Source organism: Pelophylax lessonae, assembly GCF_965119305.1.
Source record: "Pelophylax lessonae genome assembly, chromosome: 2".
Lineage (NCBI taxonomy): Eukaryota > Metazoa > Chordata > Amphibia > Anura > Ranidae > Pelophylax > Pelophylax lessonae.
The window spans coordinates 274,763,010-274,784,148 of record NC_138769.1 but is presented as its reverse complement, the minus strand read 5'-3'; the positions used below and the strand labels follow the sequence as shown (position 1 = coordinate 274,784,148).

The following is a 21,139-nucleotide window of genomic DNA, read 5'->3' as shown; positions in this document are numbered from 1 at the left end:
TGATGAGTCATTGAGAGTTGGGATTGGTGTCTCAGCGTTTCTCTACATGACTACTGAAGTGGAATATTTCTGCAGCTGAAAATCCACATCATACGTAAAACGCAGGAGCGTTACAACTTGCCGCTGAAGAAACCCGAGCCGGCTCCTCGAAGATGTTACGAAAGAACTTCAAGAAGGACAGGTTGGAAACTACCGGATCATTCTTCTCCCATAGGGGGGCAGCCCAGGTTAGAGCTTCACCGTAAAGGAGGGAAATAATATAGGCTACCTTTGCCCGATCTGACCGGAAGTTTTGCGGCTGAAGCTCAAAATGGATGGTGCATTGGCTAAGAAACACCCTGCAGGCCTTGGAGTCTCCAGAAAAACGGATTGGAGGAGGTAGTTTCAGTGAATGCGAATCTGTGACTGGCGCGACAGGCCCAGCCACTGTCTGCTCTTGGAGTTGCGGATTCGTGGTTCCCAACGAGGTCTGAAGCTGTTCAAAGCGGGAAAACAGCTCCTGTAGGAATCGCATCACCTGAGTCTGATTAGCTTCTTGCGTCTCGAGTCTGTGAACTAAGCCCTATAATGGATCATCTGGAGGGTGCGGCACGTCAGTCGGGTTCATGGCTGTTCAAACTGTCAGGTCACCTGTGGCCAGGTGACAACTGCACCCTGTTGGAGGCAGGGGTGCACCGCAAGGTAGTGAACCCAATAGAAGATTGCTGCGGATGGACAGAAACGTGAGTCCAAGGTTCCCCAGGGCGCAGAGTCTAAGAACCAGCAGGTGTTCACCAGAGCCTCTAGTGGCGAGGATGGACTTGGCTGCAGCTGGGCCCAGGTCGTGGCCCCTGGAGTCCCCCGGGTCATGCTCCGTAGGGAGAGAGGGGAAGCAGCCACTCAGGACACACGGAATGGTGATGGGTAAGCCGAGGTTGGGGTAACAGACAGACGAGGGTAACCAAGGGACAGGCCAAAGATCAGGGTCACAGGCAAACAGGAGTAGTCAGAGACAAGCCAAAGTCGGTACACAGAAAGGTAGATCAAGCACACGGCAGCCAGGAACACAACAAACAAACACTGTTGAACAGCAAAGCAGACCTGCAGTGCGCTGCTTAATATAGACTTCCTGGAATGGCCTGGGGTGGAGCCAAACAGGAAAGAGAGATGATAAAGGCAGCCAGAAGGAAGAGTCTGGCCTCTAATGCAGACATGAGGAAAAGGTAAGCTACCGGACACTATTGCATGTTCATGACATCTGCATAATTCAGATATTTGGCTATAATTGGGCGTGGGGACTTACGGTCTTCCGAGTACAGGCCCATCCGGTGGGCCCTTTCCACGACACATCCCCTGCAGCCCCAGAGCCTCTGGAATTTTCCTGGCACAGAGATCAGGGATGGCAGAGGGGGGGACAGACTCAGGGACTCGAATGAACCGGAGGTTCTTCTCGCCCTGTTTTCCCAGGTCTTCCAGCTTTTGTAAAATCAAATGATTCAGTTTATCCTGGGTTTGTTCAGTGTTCTGCCATTGGTAAAGTTCATCTTCAATATTAGAGAGGCGGCTCTCCACCTTATTAAGTCTGTGAGAGTGTTCCTCTAGGTCCCTCTTAATGCTGGGCATGCCAGCATCGTGATGATGCTAACCGTCCCAATCCTCCCCAGAGGGGGGGTACCGAGGATGTCGCTGGCCTTCCTATAGTTCAGGGGAGCTGGGCCTTGCTGATGGCCCCGTCTGTGCGCCCGGGGTCCGCTTGTGAGTAGTTGGGCCGGGTTTCTAATTTAAATTTCCCGGCATGGCAGTCCCGGGTCCCTGCTTGTGAGGGCACAGGCGCGGTGAGCAGGACCTCCAGTGAGGGTGGGCGGCGTGGTTCCGGCCGCTGAAAATGCGGGGTCAGCGGCGGGTCAAGAGCTGGTGCTTCCGCTTCCAGTCCTCGGGTAGGGAGGATGCCAGTGACAGTATTTTTTAATCTGATCAGTTCACTGCTCTTTAGCTGCGCTCTCCATAGGGATGGAAGAGAAGTCAGCAGCAAAGGCAGATGTAGGCGCCTCCATCACTGGCCAGGCCCAGGTAAGAGGGGGCAGGGGACCCTCTAAATTTACTATTTGCTTTCTATGGTGGTTGTTTTCTTTGCCTCTATTTGAGCCTGCCACTGGTTAGGTTGGTTTCTAAATGCCCCAGCCTTACAGTGTTATGTTGTGGAATCTGTTGTTTTTTCTGCGGTGGGTGCACCTTTTTTCCTTTAGGTGTTAAGTTGTTCACCTGGGTGTTAATTAAGTAACAGAGGTGTCTGTCTATTTGGGCTGTTCACTAGTCTGTTAGGTACTGTAGGTAATAGGAGTTTTTGTTTGGTTTTCAGGGGAAAGCCATGGTTAAGTTCAGGTCCCTTCAGTGAAAAGGAAGTTTCCTTCCTGCAAGTCTCCTTTAAAGGATACATGGCCTAAGCCATTATGCAAGACCTGTATTGCAGACTTAGTAAAAGAAGAATCTGCACAGCAGTGCAAGTATTTATTTTCTTCAGTGAAAGAGCTGACAGATGCACTGGGTTCAATCAAATCCTTGTTAATTAAAGCCCCACCTGCACAGACAGACTCCAAACACACTTTCTTCCCTCAGGGATTCAGAGGAAGAGGAAGACTTGGAAAGGCCTTCCAAGTTTAAATTGTCCTTAAAAGAAGTACAAGCTCTACTCAAGGCAATATATACTACCCTGGGTATCCAGGAGGAAAAAGTGCAACTGTCAGTTCATGACAGAATGTATGAGGGACTGGATGAGACTAAACATATAGTCTTTCCTGTACACAAGACCCTTACAGACAGCAAAAAAGGGAGCCTTTTCAGGATCTTTCCATTCCTTTTTCACCCTAATAGTCTTAGAAGAAGGTTTACTTTTAAAGATGAGGAGTCTCAGGTCTGGAACAAAAGGCCCAAAGTGGATGCGGCCTTTTCCTAAGTCTCTCGCCGCACAGCCCTAGCTTTTGAAGACATGGGGGTACTAAAGGATCCCATGGACAAAAGAGCGGATGTACTCCTTACAAAGCCTTGGAATTCTACCTCATCTAGCCTAAAACCAGCTATGGCATCCACGGTAGTAGCTAGAAACCTGGAATGCTGGTTGCAGTGGCGTACCAATGGGGGGGGGGGGCGGGGGGCGGTCCGCCCCGGGTGCCACACATTAGGGGGGTGTCAGGGAGGACCAGGGTGACACCCGGAGCGCAGAGGAGGAGAAACTGTACAAAGCAGAGAATGGAAGAGAGACTCACTTCGCTCACGAGCCCTGCATACACAGCGGGAAATGCCGGAGTTAACTGTGCTAGATAATGACAATGGCTAGGACCGCCTAGCAACCAATCACCAGCTCATTAACTAGCACAGTTAACTTTGGCATTTCCCGCCGACCACTGTGTATGCAGGGCTCGTGAGCGAAGTGAGTCTCTCTCCCATTCTCTGCTTTGAACAGTTCCTCCCTCTCTGCTCTCCTCCTAATAAGGTAGGAGGGGCAATTGTATTGTAAAGTCGTTCTATTGGGGGGAGGGGGTCTGCATTGTAGAGAGGTTTTATTGGGGGGGGGGGTCTGCATTGTAAAGGGGTTTTATTGGAGGGGGGTCTGCATTGTAAAGGGGTTTTATTGGAGGGGGGTCTGCATTGTAAAGGGGTTCTATTGGGGGGGTGTCTGCATTGTAAAGGGTTCTATTGGGGGGTTGTATTGTAAAGGGGTTCTATTGGGGGGGTCTGCATTGTAAAGGGGTTCTATTGGCGGGTTTGCATTGTAGAGGGGTTCTATTGGCGGGGGTTTGTATTGTAAAGGGGTTCTATTGACGGGGGCTTTGTATTGTAAAGGGGTTCTATTGGGGGGGTTGTATAATGTAAAGGGTTCTATTGAGGGGGGGCGAGGGCTATGTCATGTAAAGGGTTCTTATTGGGGGGGTGCGGAAACTGTGTAATGTAAAGGGTTCTATGGGGGGGGGTGGGGGCTGTGTAATGTAAGGGGTTCTTTTAGGGGGCAGGGGCTGTGTAATGTAATGTGAAGGGTTCCATGGGGGTGGGGGCTGTGTTCTATTGGGGGACGGGGGCTGTATAATGTAAACGTTTCTATGGGGGGTGGGGGCTGTGTAACATAAAGGTTTCCATGAGGGGGGTGGGGCTGTGTAATGTAAAGGGTTCCAATGGGGGGGGCTGTGTAATGTAAAGGGGTCCAGGGGTACGGGGGCTGTGTAATGTAAAGGGGGTCTTCCTACATTTTACTTGCAGTTATTACTGCAGTCCTATAGATTTTTTTCTGCATTTTCTGAAAGCGCACCAAAAGTCTTGCATGCTGCATCTTTGGCAAGCTTTCAGAAAACAGGAAAATTATTTTTTGGGGGGAGTGACACCATGGTTTACTGCACCAGGTGACACCAACCCTAGTGTAACAAAAAAAGTTAAAAGAAAAAAATTAAAGCACCCCCATCCCTCTGTGCTTGCACACAGAAGGGAACGCATACATAAGTCACCCACTCATGTAAACAGTATTTGCACCACAATATTGCCACGAATGTTAAAGTGGGAGCAATAATTCCAGCAATAGACCTCCTCTGTTACTGGTAACCTGTAAAGGCTTTTAACCACTTAACGACTGCCCACCGCAGATTTACTGCGGTAGGCAGCCGCTTCTGGGCAAACCGACATAGTACTACGTTGCTCGCTCAGGAGACTCTAGGGGGCAAGCCCGCGTCAGCCGGGGAACCAGTGCATGTGACCGGTGGCTCCGATGGCTGCCGGCCACTCGCAATCTCCCGCAGCTGAGAGAGAAGGGCAGACAGCTGATGTAAACACAGCCGTCTGTCATTCTCCCTGAAGTGATCACAGAGGCTGCAATATAAGATCGCATGTCTCTGTGATGACTTCACAAGCCATGCCCCCTGACATTTAGAATCACGCCCCTAGGGACACATTTAACCCCTTGATCACCCATACTGTTAACCCCTTCCTTGCCAGTGTCATTTTTACAGTAACAGTGCATATTTTTACACTGATTACTGTAGCAATGTCCCTGGTACCCCAAAAAGTGTCAAAAATGTCAGTTAGGGGTCCGATCTGTCCCCCGCAATGTCACAGTCCCACAAAAAAACTATAAAAATGACATAAATCTTTCCTGTAGTTAGTAAATGCAATAACTTTTGCGCAAACCAAATCAAAATACGCTTATTACGATTTTTTTTTAACAAAAATATGTAGCAGAAAACAAATTGGCCTAAAATGTTAAAAAATTTAGATTTTTACATTTTCTTTTTTTTGAGAATTTAATATAAAAGAATGTGAAAAATATTGTTATTTTGTTTATAGCGCAAAAAATAAAAATCGCACAGGTGATCAAATACCACCAAAAGAAAGCTCTATTTGTGGGAAAAAAAGGACGTCAATTTTATTTGGGTACAGCGTTGCACGACCGCACAATTGTCTGTTAAAGTCACGCAGCGCCGAATCACAAAATAGGGCCTGGTCCTTGAGCAGCCAAATCCTCCGGTCTTAAAGTGGTTAAAGCGTCACCTATGGAGATTTTTAAGTACCACTGTTAAATTGTTGCCATTCCACGAACTTGTGCAATTTTAAAGTGTGACATATTTGGTATCCATTTACTCGGCGTATCATCATCTTTCACATTATATGTAAAAAATTGGGTAAGTATTGTGTTTTGTTTTCTTTTAATTCATTAAAGTGTATTTTTTACCAAAAAATTGCGTTAGCAAAACCGCTATTAAAATACCACGTGGCATAAAAAATAGCAATCATCTCTATTTTTTCCCTTGGGTCTGTGCTAAAAAAAATTTACAATATTTGGAGGTTATAAGTAACTTTCTAGCAAAAAACTGAATTCAATTTGTAAACAAAAAGTGCCAGAAAGCCTGGTCGGCAAGTGGATAAAAAACATTTTAAGTTATGTTGCAGCATCCACAGTATTTCATTCGGCAGCTACCTATTTTGTTACAACTTGAAGCAAAAAGTCTCTAAATATTTCTTACCATTTACAATTACAGCATCATACAGTAGTAATTTATCTTTTTATCTACTGGGGAGAGCTTTGATTTTGAAGTCTGAAAACCTGCCACAGCTATTATGAGAGACTCCACTTTATGATTTTAAATGTTTACATTACGGAGAAAACTAAATGAGAAGTGGGAGGGCAAATTGATTTTGGTTGGACTGATCTTTTAAATAATAACTTAAATCTTTTGGTTTCTTGGCAGGATGGAGGAGGCTACTGCAGCAGTGGATTTCAGGGCCTGGATATTCCTCCCCCATCAGGACCACTCTGGATTCTAGGAGATGTTTTCATTGGTCAATTTTATTCTGTATTTGATCGTGGTAACAATAGAGTTGGTTTTGCTCCAGTGGTTTCTTATGAAACCACAACAAATGGAGCATGAGTTAGTGCAGTAATGGCCTTTATTAGTCATATTTTTGCTGTAGCTTTTCAAAGCCAGTTACCTTTTGGTTGCAACAACAGAGAAAACATAATCACAACATTTGTAAAAACAATGTGTGGTTTTAAAGAATCATAAATGACTGGACAATTCTTTGTGATACTTGAAATAGTAATTGTAACTAATCGCCAAACATTTTGAAAAAGTAAAATTGCTAAGCATTATTCATGATCTTTCTTGTCCCAATACTTGCATATTGTGCTATATCTGTTTCATAAGGGCAAATATTACCTGTTAATTCTCTAAGAAATCATGTAAGCTTCATTTGCTTCCTGCCTCTGCTGCACTACATTTCTTATTTAGACTACAAAAAAACCCCATCCTATGGAAATGAGGAAAATGAGGAGTTTGGGAGGTGTTGCAAAGTCCTAACACATTTCCTCTCCTAGAGTGCAATGTTGTTCTTCCATAGATTCAGTAACTCAAACCATACACATACAGAAAGGAGGCCAGACCAAAATCAAATACAAGAAATCCAGATAAGTGTAATCGTTGATTAAAAAAAAAAGTCATATAAAAACAGCCAATGCGTTTCAGGAATAACACCACTCCCTCTTCATCATGGCCAAACACAGGATAACACTTGCATGGACTCAAAGAAGCCAGTGATTTCACAGATCTACTGTATTGAGCTCTCCTCATGGAGGGACAACCTTGCTGAGCAGCAATAGATACATAGATGCAGTACAGTACAGTTAATGAGTGTTTATCACCCTAGGACAGAAAATGCATTACTGGTAGGATTACCATGTGAAAACAAAGGAAAAAAGCATCTATTGGCTGCTAAGCTGCAATATATAAAATGTTTGATCTTTAGTTTGGATATGCTTTAAGCTCCGATTGTGCTCAACAGTAAATGTTTGTACTTTACAAGCAGGTATGCTGTGTATTCACCTTAGGACAGCCAAAAATGGCACAATCTCCTCACCAATCCAAAGGTTCATACTTTACAAGCCGCTATGCAGTGTATCTACCATAGGATAGCCATAAATTGCATTATATCTTCACCAATCCAAAGGTTTATACTTCACATGCAGCTATGCTGTGTATATATCTTTTCTCATTAGGTGGGCTGTGCAAATACCAGGGCTGATAACAGATGAATGTTAATTTTAACAGACAGACAACACAGATACCAGCAAAATTTGAGTATTTCCCAGTTAGCACAATGTTTACAGGTTTTGGTATAATAAATAGATACAATTAAACAATGGTATGCTGTTAAAATTATTAACGTAGATGGAGCATTTTTGTTAGAAATTGGGATGAGAAATCAATGCAGCCTTTATTATATTCTTGTGTCGAAAAAAGATTTAGCTTTAAATTTTTTAACTGGTTTACAGCAATACATTTTATGATTGTTTTAATAGTGTTCATTAACGAAAATTAAAAATTAAAACGCTTTGTGATAATCTCTTTGTTGATTATTCATACTATGTAATAAAGGTAAATACCAATGTGTAAAAGGAGTTGCTACATAGCAACCAACTTGTTATTATCTTTGTTATGTAGAGATATCAGACAAATGACCAGATAACCACTAAAGGGCCGTACACACTTGATGAAAATCGGACGAAATATCCTCAGATTTTTCTCTGTCTTCTCAGCGTTCATTACCATTTTTAGTCGACAGTGCATAAATGTTCACAAAATTTCTTGTCCGATTTTTCTTTTTTTTGGCACATTTGTTCCTAGACTTCCGGTTGTCAGCAAATTCAGATCATGCGCGGCCTTTCGTATCCGATTTTTCACGGACGTACTGCATACACATTAGACGAAAATCGGTCGTCTGGGGACGGACGAAAAAAATGTTGGTGTTTGTCCCTCCGTTTTTTTTTCGTTGAAAATGTCAGCATATCCTGCTGAAAGTTGTGTACACACTAGGCGAAAATCGGACGATTTCACATCGGGCGTGAATTTTCGGCAGATTTTCTTCTAGTGTGTACCCTGTTTAAATGTGCAACATAAAATTTACTGCATGAATGCAAAAAAAACAAAAAACAAAATTGACAAACTAGTAAAGGAGTATGTAACATGCATAAAATAATGTCTTAACAGGTGGGAGAACAATACAGAATAACAATATCTAGCAGAACAAAGTATACAAATAATTCACTAGTAAACATCACATGGCCCTTCCATAGACTGCAAACACAGGTACTTGTGGTTTCCTGGAGGGGGGGTGTAACATATCTCACACTTAGACTGGCTTTAGCTGGTAGCCAATGTGGTTGACCACAGAGATCTCAGGACAGACTCCACAGATCGATGGCAGAAGGAATCTCAGGTCTGGATGTCAAAGTTTTGCCGGAAGTGAAGTCCCAGGGATGGGTGTGCAAGAAGGCATCTGAAGATACAGGGTCACCCTACTGGAATTGCAGTATTCTCAAGTAGGGATGATCGAACGGTTCGGGTCGACCATCGGTTCGACCCAAACATTGGCTGTTCGAAATTCGGCCAAATTCCAAACTTTTTGCGGTAAAAGGGTGACCCCACTATGCAGATTCTGGGTTAGGGGTATACATTTATACATATACATTATATATAAAGGAGGGTAACACCATCCCTGTGCTACTGAAATTCTAAGAAAAATTATCAGATTTTTTTTCTGGTTCTGGACATGCTACAGAGCTGAAACTTCACAGGTACACGTTTTAGACCCCCCCCCCAGACACTAAATCCAAAGAAATATCTTTTTTTTTTTTCAATAATTTTTTCAACAATTGGCTCTCTATCAAAAACGACAATTTTTAAGAACTTTTTTTGCCTGATTCATAGTCCCTGGGGCATGACCCAGAACCCAAGGCACTTTTAAGGGGCATTTATTGGGTTTTAGGACTTCAAAATGGTGTTTTTTGATTCCAGAAGTTCGGGTCCCATTGATTTCAATGGGGTTCTGGAATCCAAACCGAACTTTCGGGAAATTCGGGTGTTCTGGTTGAACCGAACTTTTCAAAAGTTTGATCACCCCTATTCTCAAGCCAGCTAGCACAGTGCTCACCACAGTGATTGGGGTATAAGATGAAGCTGTGTGCTCTTGCACTCCTAAGCCCCCCCCCACTTGGTGACAGCTAACATGCCCAGTCACTGCTGTTGCATCACGTGTGATCTCTCTGAGCACCTGAGGGCATCAAACTGTGGAAATTATATCCCCTGGACATGTCCAATAGTTCTGAAGATTGTAGGAGTGCAGGGGAATGTGGGAGCCAACTGGATTATGTGCAAAGGAAATAAAAGGCTCTCCACTCACTGCTAAAGGTAGGTAAAGAGGGGATCTACTACATTTTTAACTTTTTTGATTATTATAACTAGTGATGAGCCGAACACCCACCTGTTCGGTTCGCACCAGAACCCCGCGAACAGGGGAAACGTTTGTTCGAACAATCAAACTCCATTGAAGTCTATGGGACTCGGACGTCAAAAATCAAAAGTCCTAATTTTAAAAGCTTAAATGCAAGTTATTGCCAAAAGAAAGTGTATGGGGGTCCGGGTACTGACCTGGGGGAAATGTACCAATGCAAACATTTTTTTTAAATGAATTTTAAAGGAGCAGTGATTTTAACCACTTTAGCCCCGGAAGATTTTACCCCCTTCCTGACCAGGGGGTATTTTGCGATTCGGCACTGCGTGACTTTAATGGACAATTGTGCGGTCATGCGACGCTGTACCCAAATGAAATTGACGTCCTTTTTTCCCACAAACAGAGCTTTCTTTTGGTGGTATTTGATCACCTGTGCGATTTTTTTGATCATGCGCTATAAACAAAAAAAGAGCGACAATTTTGCAAAAATAACAATATTTTTCAATTTTTTTATATGAAATTCCTCCCAAAAAAATGTAAAAATCAAAATTTTTTAACATTTTAGGCCAATTTGTTTTCTGCTACATATGTGTGGTAAAAAAATTGCAAAAAGCGTATTTTGATTGGTTTGCGCAAAAGTTATTGCGTTTACTAAGGGAAAGATTTTTGTCATTTTTATTGTTGTTTTTTTAACGAGTAATGGCAGCGATCTGCGATTTTTTTGCGGGACAGCGACATTGCGGAGGACAGATCGGACCCTTGACTGACATTTTTGACACTTTTGGGGGTACCAGTGACATTACTACAGTAATCAGTGCTATACATATGCAAGGAAGAGGTTAACTTTATTGGAGAGGGAGGGGTTAAGTGTGTCCCTAGGGGCGTGCTTCTAACTGTGATTGGATGTGGCTGTGTGTGTAACAGCAGAGATCAATGGTCCTACATAGCAGGACCGTATGATCTGTGCTGTTACACAGGGGAGAATGATAGGCGGCTGTGTTTACATTAGCTGGCTGCCTTTCTCCCGCTGTATCCGACGATCGCGAGTGACCGGCGGACATCGGGTCCACCGGTCACACGCGTGGACTGCTTAGTGAACAAGCGGGGGCAGGAGCGCGCCTCCGGCGGCGTGCGCTCGCCCCCTATTGGCTCCCCGGCTAGTGACATACCGGTACGTCACTTTGTCTGGGAGGGGCTGACCACCGCCGTATATAGTTGGGCGGCGGTCAGCAAGTGGTTAATGATGCTTAAAGTGAAAATATAAAAATTTAAAATTCCTTAAAATATCGTGCCTGGGGGGTCCCCTCAATGTTCCTGTAAAGTAGTGCATTTGTGTGAAATGTGTGTGTAGCCTTTTGCAGCAATATTGATATTTATAAAGGAAAAAATGTAATTTAAACTTGCTTGCGGCTGTAATGTATTGTCGATTCCCAGCAATACAGATAAAAAAAATGGAAAAAGCAGTGTGGGGTCCCCACCAGTCCATACCAGCCCCTTCGGGTCTGGGATGGGTTTTAAGGGGAACCCCACGCCAAAATAAACAAAAAAAAAAAAAGGTGCAGCGCAGGGTGCAGGAAAGAACCTTGCTGTAAAAAATTTGATTTGAAATTGCATTTACAGTGCCATGCGAAAGTATTTGGCCCCCTTGAACTTTGCGACCTTTTGCCACATTTCAGGCTTCAAACATAAAGGTATAAAACAGTAATTTTTTGTGAAGAATCAACAGCAAGTGGGACACAATCATGAAGTGGTACGAAATTTATTTATTGGATATTTCAAACTTTGTTAACAAATAAAAAACAGAAAAACTGGGCGTACAAAATTATTCAGCCCCTTTACTTTCAGTGCAGCAAACTCTCTCCAGTTCAGTGAGGATCTCTGAATGATCCAATGTTGACTAATGATGATAAATAGAATCCACCTGTGTGTAATCAAGTCTTCGTATAAATGCACCTGCACTGTGATAGTCTCAGAGGCCCGTTTAAATCGCAGAGAGCATCATGAAGAACAAGGAACACACCAGGCAGGTCCGAGATACTGTTGTGGAGAAGTTTAAAGCCGGATTTGGATACAAAAAGATTTCCCAAGCTTTAAACATCCCAAGGAGCACTGTGCAAGCGATAATATTGAAATGGAAGGAGTATCAGACCACTGCAAATCTACGATGACCTGGCCGTCCCTCTAAACCTTCAGCTCATACAAGGAGAAGACTGATCAGAGATGCAGCCAAGAGGCCCATGATCACTCTGGATGAACTGCAGAGATCTACAGCTGAGGTGGGAGACCCTATCCATAGGACAACAATCAGTCCTATACTGCACAAATCTGGCCTTTATGGAAGAGTGACAAGAAGAAAGCCATTTCTTAAAGATATCCATAAAAAGTGTTGTTTAAAGTTTGCCACGAGCCACCTGGCAGACACACCAAACATGTGGAAGAAGGTGCTCTGGTCAGATGAAACCAAAATCGAACTTTTTGGCAACAATGCAAAACGTTATGTTTGGCGTAAAAGCAACACAGCTCATCAACCTGAACACACCATCCCCACTGTCAAACATGGTGGTGGCAGCATCATGGTTTGGGCCTGCTTTTCTTCAGCAGGGACAAGGAAGATGGTTAAAATTGATGGTAGGTTGGATGGAGCCGAATACAGGACCATTCTGGAAGAAAACCTGATGGAGTCTGCAAAAGACCTGATACTGGGACGGAGATTTGTCTTCCAACAAAACAATGATCCAAAACATAAAGCAAAATCTACAATGGAATGGTTCACAAATAAACATATCCAGGTTTTAGAATAGCCAAGTCAAAGTCCAGACCTGAATCCAATCGAGAATCTGTGGAAAGAACTGAAAACTGCTGTTCACAAACGCTCTCCATCCAACCTCACTGAGCTCGAGCTGTTTTGCAAGGAGGAATGGGCAAACATGTCAGTCTCTCGATGTGCAAAACTGATAGAGACATACCCCAAGCGACTTACAGCTGTAATCGCAGCAAAAGGTGGCGCTACAAAGTATTAACTTAAGGGGGCTGAATAATTTTGCACGCCCAATTTTTCAGTTTTTTATTTGTTAACAAAGTTTGAAATATCCATTAAATTTTGTTCCACTTCATGATTGTGTCCCACTTGTGGTTGATTCTTCACAAAAAATTACAGTTTTATATCTTTATGTTTGAAGCCTGAAATGTGGCAAAAGGTCGCAAATTTCAAGGGGGCCGAATACTTTCGCAAGGCACTGTACTTGTCATACAGGTGCAGAAAAATTGGGCTTTTGGTGTTGGTGGTGCTTGAACACCGTAACTCCTCATAGTTACTCTTGCTGGGCACAGGGACAGGCCCTGCCGTTAAAAATTTTTATACAACATTGAAATTGCATGAACTTGTCATTAGTAATGTCACGAATTATTCGCCGGTGAACAGTTCCCGGCGAACATTGCTTGTTCGCGTTTGCCGCGGCGGACAAACATATGCAATGTTCCTTCCGCCCCTATACGTCATCATTGAGCAAACTTTGACCCTGTACCTCACAGTCAGCAGACACATTCCAGCCAATCAGCATACCCTCCCTCCCAGACCCTCCCACCTCCTATAAAAAAGCAAGGACAGCATCCATCTTAGATTCATTCTGAAGCTGCAGTGTTAGTTAGAGCAGGGAGAGTGCTGCTGCTGCTGAATTAATAGCTAGGCCAGTGTTCTGTGTCCACTTCAGTCCTCAAAGACTTATCTGCTGTAAGGACAGCGTCCTCACAGCACCCCAAAAACCCCTTTTTAGGGCTGGTACATCAGTCTGCTTTTTTATATATATATATATATATATATATATATTGCAGTTGCCTGCCCGTGTGTGAGAGGCCACAGGCCCACAGACTGTACTGTGTGCACACCACTCATATAGGGTGGCACAGTACATTGCACACGCAGTGCCCCAAATTGGAAGTAAGAGGGACGTAACAGAGATTAAACTGGTAAGAACAGATTTTTTTAATTAAAAAAAAAAAAGAGGACAGCCTCTGCGCAGCTGGGTATTTTTTGGCCGCGCTACTGAACGCTCATGCACAATGGTTGTAGGCTCATGCGTCTTTTTGTGGAGGTGACAAAGCTGGTCAGTCAAACCCAAGGCAACATCATCGACCTCATCCCATATGCGTTTTTTCTGGAGCGTGCCCTGCGAAGAGTGCTGGATCAGGCCGTAGATGAGCATGAAGAGGAAGAGTTGTGGTCACCATCACCACCAGGATTGCTGGACCTGCGGCAACGCAGAGAGAGGAGTCTGAAGAAGAGGAGTCAGAGGAGGAAGGTGGCTTTGAGGAGGTGGTAGACCAACCACAGCAGGCGTCCCAGGGGGCTTGTTGTCACCTTTCGGGGACCCTTGGTGTTGTACGTGGCTGGGTGGAGGAAGAGACCTTCAATGAGGTCAGTGAGGACAAGGAACGGGACATGGCTAGCTTGGTATCCAACCTTGTGCAAATGGGGAGTTTGCGGTTGTGCAAATGGACTGTTTGCGGTTGTTTGCGGTGCGTTAAACGGGAAGTTTGGTCTGTCAGAGTTTGGCCTGTCACTGTCAAGCGGGCGTAACCCTTACACTTCCTGATCGATACAACATCATACCTGATTGTATACACACACTGGATGTTTTACATCAAAATGGAAATTCCCCTTGGGGTGGGACTTTTAAGGCACGAAAATGGATACAAAGAAATATAATAATGATAGTTTTATTGAAAAATAATGATAACATATACAAATACAAATATAAATGGTTAAAAACAATTGGCAAGCTTGGTATAATTCATACAGTCAAATGGACAGAAGGGTACCGCTCTATTGAGGTATGTGCCCAACGCGTTTCAAAGATATAAGTCACAACTCCTTCTTCAGGGGCAACCTTAAAGCAGCGGTCTGTAAATGATCAACCATATGGGTAATTAATATATTTGAAAAATATTTGCAAATATATAGTTTATACAGAAAATCATGTAATACTGTATTGGACATTAAATGCTGATTAAAGTCATCCAGATGAAATGTCCATATATCAAAAAAGATACAAGGGCAAAAGAACACTTACAGAGTCTGCCGTGTAACTGTTTAGAATATATGCCTGCCAATGAAGTTAAAAACAGATGGCTGGGTGGGTCTCATCGCTGCATTTGAGTGCTTCTTTAGGGAGAGTCGATAATTTGAGAAATAGAAGTATTTATAAAAGCATCCTCCAGTTAAGTGCGCCCATCAGCTGTAAGGCTGACTGGGGGCAGCTGAAATCCACAAAGCAAGGGAAATCTGCCAGGTGAGGAGAAAGAGAATGAGATTTGTGGGGTTTTATAGGTAGAGTTGTTTTTATAGAACATCAGCTGATTGCCCTGCTGAAAATCAACTCTGCCGCAATATGCTGCACATGCCTTTTCAACTGTGAAAGAGATCATATAAAGGATAGCTAGTCCTTAGTCATAATTGTCTCTAGTGTTAATGTTGTTAGATAACAATAAAAAGAAAAAGAAAAAAGTAGTTTTGCGTAAAAAAATCCTAATTCTAAAAAAGATTAGAGCGGTATTAACAATGGGGACCCAGTGGTTCTGGCATGTGCAGCAATATTTAAAGGCAGATAAGAAAGCAGGCAATTTCAAAAAATAAATCCGGGTTTTATTGCCTTGTTCGTTTGGAGAGTTTGGCAAAGGGTTGTGCAGCAAGCGTCCTCCTTCAGCGAGTGAATGGTATGTTTCACTCTTAGAAGGGGAGCTGTTTATAAGAGGGCTGTTGATTAAGTTTAGATGCAGATCAGCTGGTGATACTTACTTTGTGTCCTCCGTTCGGTTAGTTCCCTATTGGATTTCCTGGTGCGCAGTCGCCGCACAGACCTCCCGCCGCACATGCGCACTTGTGGAGTGCAGCGGAAGTTCGCGCGGCCAATGCGTTCCACCGGCACGGTCACTTCCGCCGGCGTGGAACGCAAACGGAAGTGAATGGGCGAGTCCACAGGATCTCATAGAGAGCCAATGGTCTACAGCCCAAAGGCGGACTACCGATTAAGGTGTCCGCCCCCGTGCCGGGCTGTCACCCGGGCACAATGTAACTCGGAAGAGGATGCCGATTAACAAAGTGTAAACGTATTTATGTTATCATTTCGTTAGGGGAATTTTTCCACAAAGAGATTCAACCCAATGCAGGGATGGTAGCACATCAGCCATCTGTGGCAAGTACAGAACAACGAGTCCTCCCATGATTTGTATTTTAGGTTTGACAGAGCCTAAAAAAATGACAGAAAATAAACAATGAAAATTTTTTTAAACAGATTACAATGTTTAAGAGGTACAAAATAAGAACCATCATTGCATTAAATATCATACAGTGATAAATATTGGTTATTGACAACTCTGTATATAAGCGGGGTATATGGCCAATTTGGGGATTTGTAGATTGGGTAGAAGATAAGAAATAAGGAAGGTACTAATGAAGACAAGGGGAGGAAGGAATTATAGGTGAATCATAGGCAATATAGAGATGTCACAGAAAAAAGGGGGGCCTATTGTTCCATGCCACCCGATGTAAACCCTTCTAGAAAGGGTTTGTAAGAAACCATTTCGTTCAGACCTGGTGGATCTGTGGCTCTTAAAAGATAGATCCAACGAAGTTCCATCTGTAAAAGAGTTTTATTCCAGTCCCCTCCACGGGGACTGGGATGAATTCTGTCTAAAATTAGGAACTTGATTTTTGGAAACTTTCCTGCGTGTACGAGACTGGTGTGGCGTCCTAAAGGTAAGTTGGGGTTACAGGTTTTCATACTATTCACATGTCTGTTCGCACGTTGAAAAAATGGTAGCTTGGTTTTACCAACATAAAAACAGCCGCACCCACAGAGGAGTAAATATACCACTCCGTGGGTGCGGCAGTTTGCAAAATGTCTTGGAAAAAAGGTTTGGCCGTTGGGAAGTGTTGGGTTTTTTGTAGTTAGCATGTAACGACAGTACTTGCAGTTGCCACAGATATAGGTCCCTTTAAGTTTGCAAGGATCTTGATTTTTATGCATTTTGAATTCACTTTGGACCAGTCTTTCTTTCAGGGCTGGCACCTTTCTAAAAGTGAATTGGGGATGGTCTGGGACGTGTTTACCCACTGTGGGGTCCAAGGTTAATACATGCCAATATTTTGAAACAATTTGTCTTATACTATGATGTTGCTCAGAGTATCTCATGATGGGTGTCCTCAGGCTCCTTGGAGGTCCGAGGGGCCAGCAAAGCATTCCTGTCGGATGCCGCTGATTTTTTATAAGCCTTCTTTAGGGTGGTTTTTGTATAGCCCCTGAGGAGGAGTCTATCTCTTAGATTATTAGCAGCAAGCTGGAAACTTTGGAAGTCCTTGCAATTGCGCCTAATTCTTAGATATTGTCCGAATGGGATCGAACGAATGAGGGTTTCAGGGTGAAAGCTTGAGGCATGTAGGATGGTGTTCCCCGCAGTGGGCTTGCGGTATAGACCACTGCGGAGAGCACCATCCCCATCCTTATGGACCTCCACATCAAGGAACGTGACGGAACCTGGATCAAAGTGCATGGTGAACGTCAAGTTAAATTCATTTTTGTTCATTCTGAGTAAACAATTGTGCAACAGTTCTGTTGGGCCTTGCCATAACATGAAAATATCGTCTATGTACCGGACCCACATTACAATGTGGTCCGTGTACATAGACGTTGAATCGTCGTGTAAGAAGAATTTCTCCCACTCCCCCAGGTACAAGTTGGCGTAGGATGGGGCACAACAAGTGCCCATCGCTACGCCCTGCACCTGGAGGTAGTGGGAGCCATTAAATGAAAACACATTGTGACAAAGTATATAATGTAAAAGGGACACTATAAACTCACCATAGGGATCAAAATTACCAGTTTGTGTAAGTGTGTGTTTAATAGCGGAGATCCCACGATCGTGTGGGATCGAGCTATAGAGGGCTTCCACATAAATGGTGACCAGCAGACAATCTTCAGGGGTGATGATGTTTTCAATTATTTGTAAAAATGAATTGTATCACGTACATGTGAGGGCAAGGCAGTCACGAAAGGTTTCAAGTATGTGTCTACTAATTTACTAGCATTATCTGAGATTGACCCTCTCCCCGAAATAATGGGTCGCCCTGGTGGATTAGTGGCATGTTTGTGGATTTTCGGGAGTGCATAGAATGTTGGGGTGACTGGGAATGTTGTACGGATGAACTCCCATGTGTGCTTAGGAATAGTGCCGTTTAGGTAAGCGGCATCTATTAGTTGGTAGAAAGTCTGTTGATATTTAATCACAATGTCGGAGGTGATCTTGCGATACCAATTATGGTTTTTTAGAATGTTGTGGCACATGGAAATACAGTGGGTACGGAAAGTATTCAGACCCCCTTAAATGTTTCACTCTTTGTTATATTGCAGCCATTTGCTAAAATCATTTAGGTTCATTCTTCTTCCTCATGAATGTACACATAGCACCCCATACTGACAGAAAAACACAGAATTGTTGACATTGTTGCAGATTTATTAAAAAAGAAAAACTGAAATATCACATGGTCCTAAGTATTCAGACCCTTTGCTCAGTATTTAGTAGAAGCCCCCTTTTGATCTAATACAGCCAGGAGTCTTTTTGGGAAAGATGCAACAAGTCTTTCACACCTGGATTTGGGGATCCTCTGCCATTCCTCCTTGCAGATCCTCTCCAGTTCTGTCAGGTTGGATGGTAAACGTTGTTGGACAGCCATTTTTAGGTCTCTCCAGAGATGCTCAATTGGGTTTAAGTCAGGGCTCTGGCTGGGCCATTCAAGAACAGTCACAGAGTTGTTGTGAAGCCACTCCTTCATTATTTTAGCCGTGTTCTTAGGGTCATTGTCTTGTTGGAAGGTAAACCTTCGGCCCAGTCTGAGGTCCAGAGCACTCTGGAGAAGGTTTTTGTCCAGGATATCCCTGTACTTGGCCGCATTCATCTTTCCCTCGATTGCAACCAGTCGTCCTGTACCTGCAGCTGAAAAACACCCCCACAGCATGATGCTGCCACCACCATGCTTTACTGTTGGGACTGTATTGGACAGGTGATGAGCATTGCCTGGTTTTCTCCACACATACCGCTTAGAATTAAGGCCAAAAAGTTCTATTTTGGTCTCATCAGACCAGAGAATCTTATTTCTCACCATCTTGGAGTCCTTCAGGTGTTTTTTAGCAAACTCCATGCGGGCTTTCATGTGTCTTACACTGAGGAGAGGCTTCCGTCGGGCCACTCTGCCATAAAGCCCCGACTGGTGGAGGCTGCAGTGATGGTTGACTTTCTACAACTTTCTCCCATCTCCTGACTGCATCTCTGGAGCTCAGCCACAGTGATCTTTGGGTTCTTCTTTACCTCTCTCACCAAGGCTCTTCTCCCCCGATAGCTCAGTTTGGCCGGACAGCCAGCTCTAGGAAGGGTTCTGGTCGTCCCAAACGTCTTCCATTTGAGGATTATGGAGGCCACTGTGCTCTTAGGAACCTTAAGTGCAGCAGAAATATTTTTGTAACCTTGGCCAGATCTGTGCCTTGCCACAATTCTGTCTCTGAGCTCTTCAGGCAGTTCCTTTGACCTCATGATTCTCATTTGCTCTGACATGCATTGTGATCTGGAAGGTCTTATATAGACAGGTGTGTGGCTTTCCTAATCAAGTCCAATCAGTATAATCAAACACAGCTGGACTCAAATGAAGGTGTAGAACCATCTCAAGGATGATCAGAAGAAATGGAAAGCACCTGAGTTAAATATATGAGTGTCACAGCAAAGGGTCTGAATACTTAGGACCATGTGATATTTCAGTTTTTCTTTTTTAATAAATCTGCAACAATGTCAACAATTCTGTGTTTTTCTGTCAGTATGGGGTGCTATGTGTACATTCATGAGGAAGAAGAATGAACTTAAATTATTTTAGCAAATGGCTGCAATATAACAAAGAGTGAAAAATTTAAGGGGGTCTGAATACTTTCCGTACCCACTGTATATTGGTTGCTGTCCATCACGACAACATTGCCGCCTTTGTCAGCCTGCTTGATTGTGATTAAGTGATTGTTTGCCAATCCTTTAATGGCTTGTTTTTGTGAATATGTAATATTTGATTTAGGTGATGGACGAATATGTAATTTGTCCACTTCTTTGGAAACTAGCTTGACAAAGGCGGCAATGTTGGCGTTGGATGTACTAGGAAATTTGTCAGATTTCTTTCTTAGCAGCGTTGTTTTAGTCCTGAAATTTGGTCTATCAGAGTCCACATCTGTAAGTAGCGCTGGTAAATCTATTTTGTCTATGAGATCTTCATTGTCCTCGAGTAATGATATTAGAATATCGAGGGCTGGATCTTTGTTTGTAGAATGTTGTATGGGATTTTGTTTGTCGAAAAGGACTTTAAAGTTAAGTTTCCGAGCAAAAAGATGTAAATCTTTTGTGAAATCGAACTTGTCCAGTTTGGCATTTGGACAGAAGCTGAGGCCCTTGGATAGGACCTCAGTTTCGTCCTTTGAAAGTTTATAGCTTGAGAGATTAATAATTGACAAGTTCGGTGTGTCGGGGAGACTAGAAGCAGTATAGGATAGGTTTTCATCTGCACGTTCTAAGGTGATGGTAGGGTGGTTGGGGTGAAGTTCGGAGCTCGTTGGTGGAGTGCTTCTAAAAAAATAGAATCCTGTAGGTTAAGAGTGGATAGAAGTGATGGTGGGGGATTAGTGGGAGGAGGGACATTTGAGTGTGACCCCTCAAATGTTTCATCAATAATGGGTGAAGTGTTTGAGGTACTTTGTGATTTAAATAGGGAGAGGTTGGTTTTGTGAAGTTGTTGTGTGTTAGATTTTTTAGTGATTTGTTCCATTGTGGAATCACCTTGGTATGTGCGTTTACCTTGATCAGAGGATTTTGATTTTGTGATGTTCAGTGAGGGATGTGATCCATTTTTAGATGGGGGATGTGCAGAAGTATCTTGAGTTGATTTATTGAACGTAGTATTATATGTAGATTTAATGGGGTTCCACTTATAAGCCTTACCCTGTTGGAACGCATGGGTGTCTCGATTGAGCTTTTTTTGTTTCTTAATTAAAATATTTTTGTTGAAAATTTCTAAGTGTTCTTTTAATTGTTTTTCTTTATCCAGAAATAATTTATGAGTTTTGTATTTCTGGATCTTGGCACAGATGAGTTCAATTTCAGCATCTAATTTGGCAGCACGTGTGGTGTGTTCGTCTATTAGAAGAGTCATAAGGGAAGCTGTGCATTCATTCAGGGTTGCTTCCCATTTGGTCTTAAAGACACACACTGGATGTTTTAAAGCATGTTATTCCAAACAATTTAGGAATGTTAGGTGATTTATGCCCTTTATGGATTAAAACCCGACTCTGCGTCAACTACGTAATTTTCCATTGGA

The 21,139-nt window shown here is 43.3% G+C and overlaps 1 protein-coding gene across 1 annotated transcript in view; it reads left to right on the top strand.

Moving 5' to 3' along the window:
* The window catches only part of CTSE (cathepsin E), a 277,214-nt gene extending 270,440 nt beyond the window's left edge, over positions 1–6,774 (top strand). Inside the window, exon 9 of the mRNA XM_082245811.1 lies at positions 6,207–6,774. Within this exon, the coding sequence (XP_082101937.1) occupies positions 6,207–6,386 (180 nt within the window). The 3' untranslated portion in view covers positions 6,387–6,774. The remainder of the gene's footprint in view (positions 1–6,206) is intronic.
* The last annotated feature ends 14,365 nt before the right edge of the window (positions 6,775–21,139 follow it).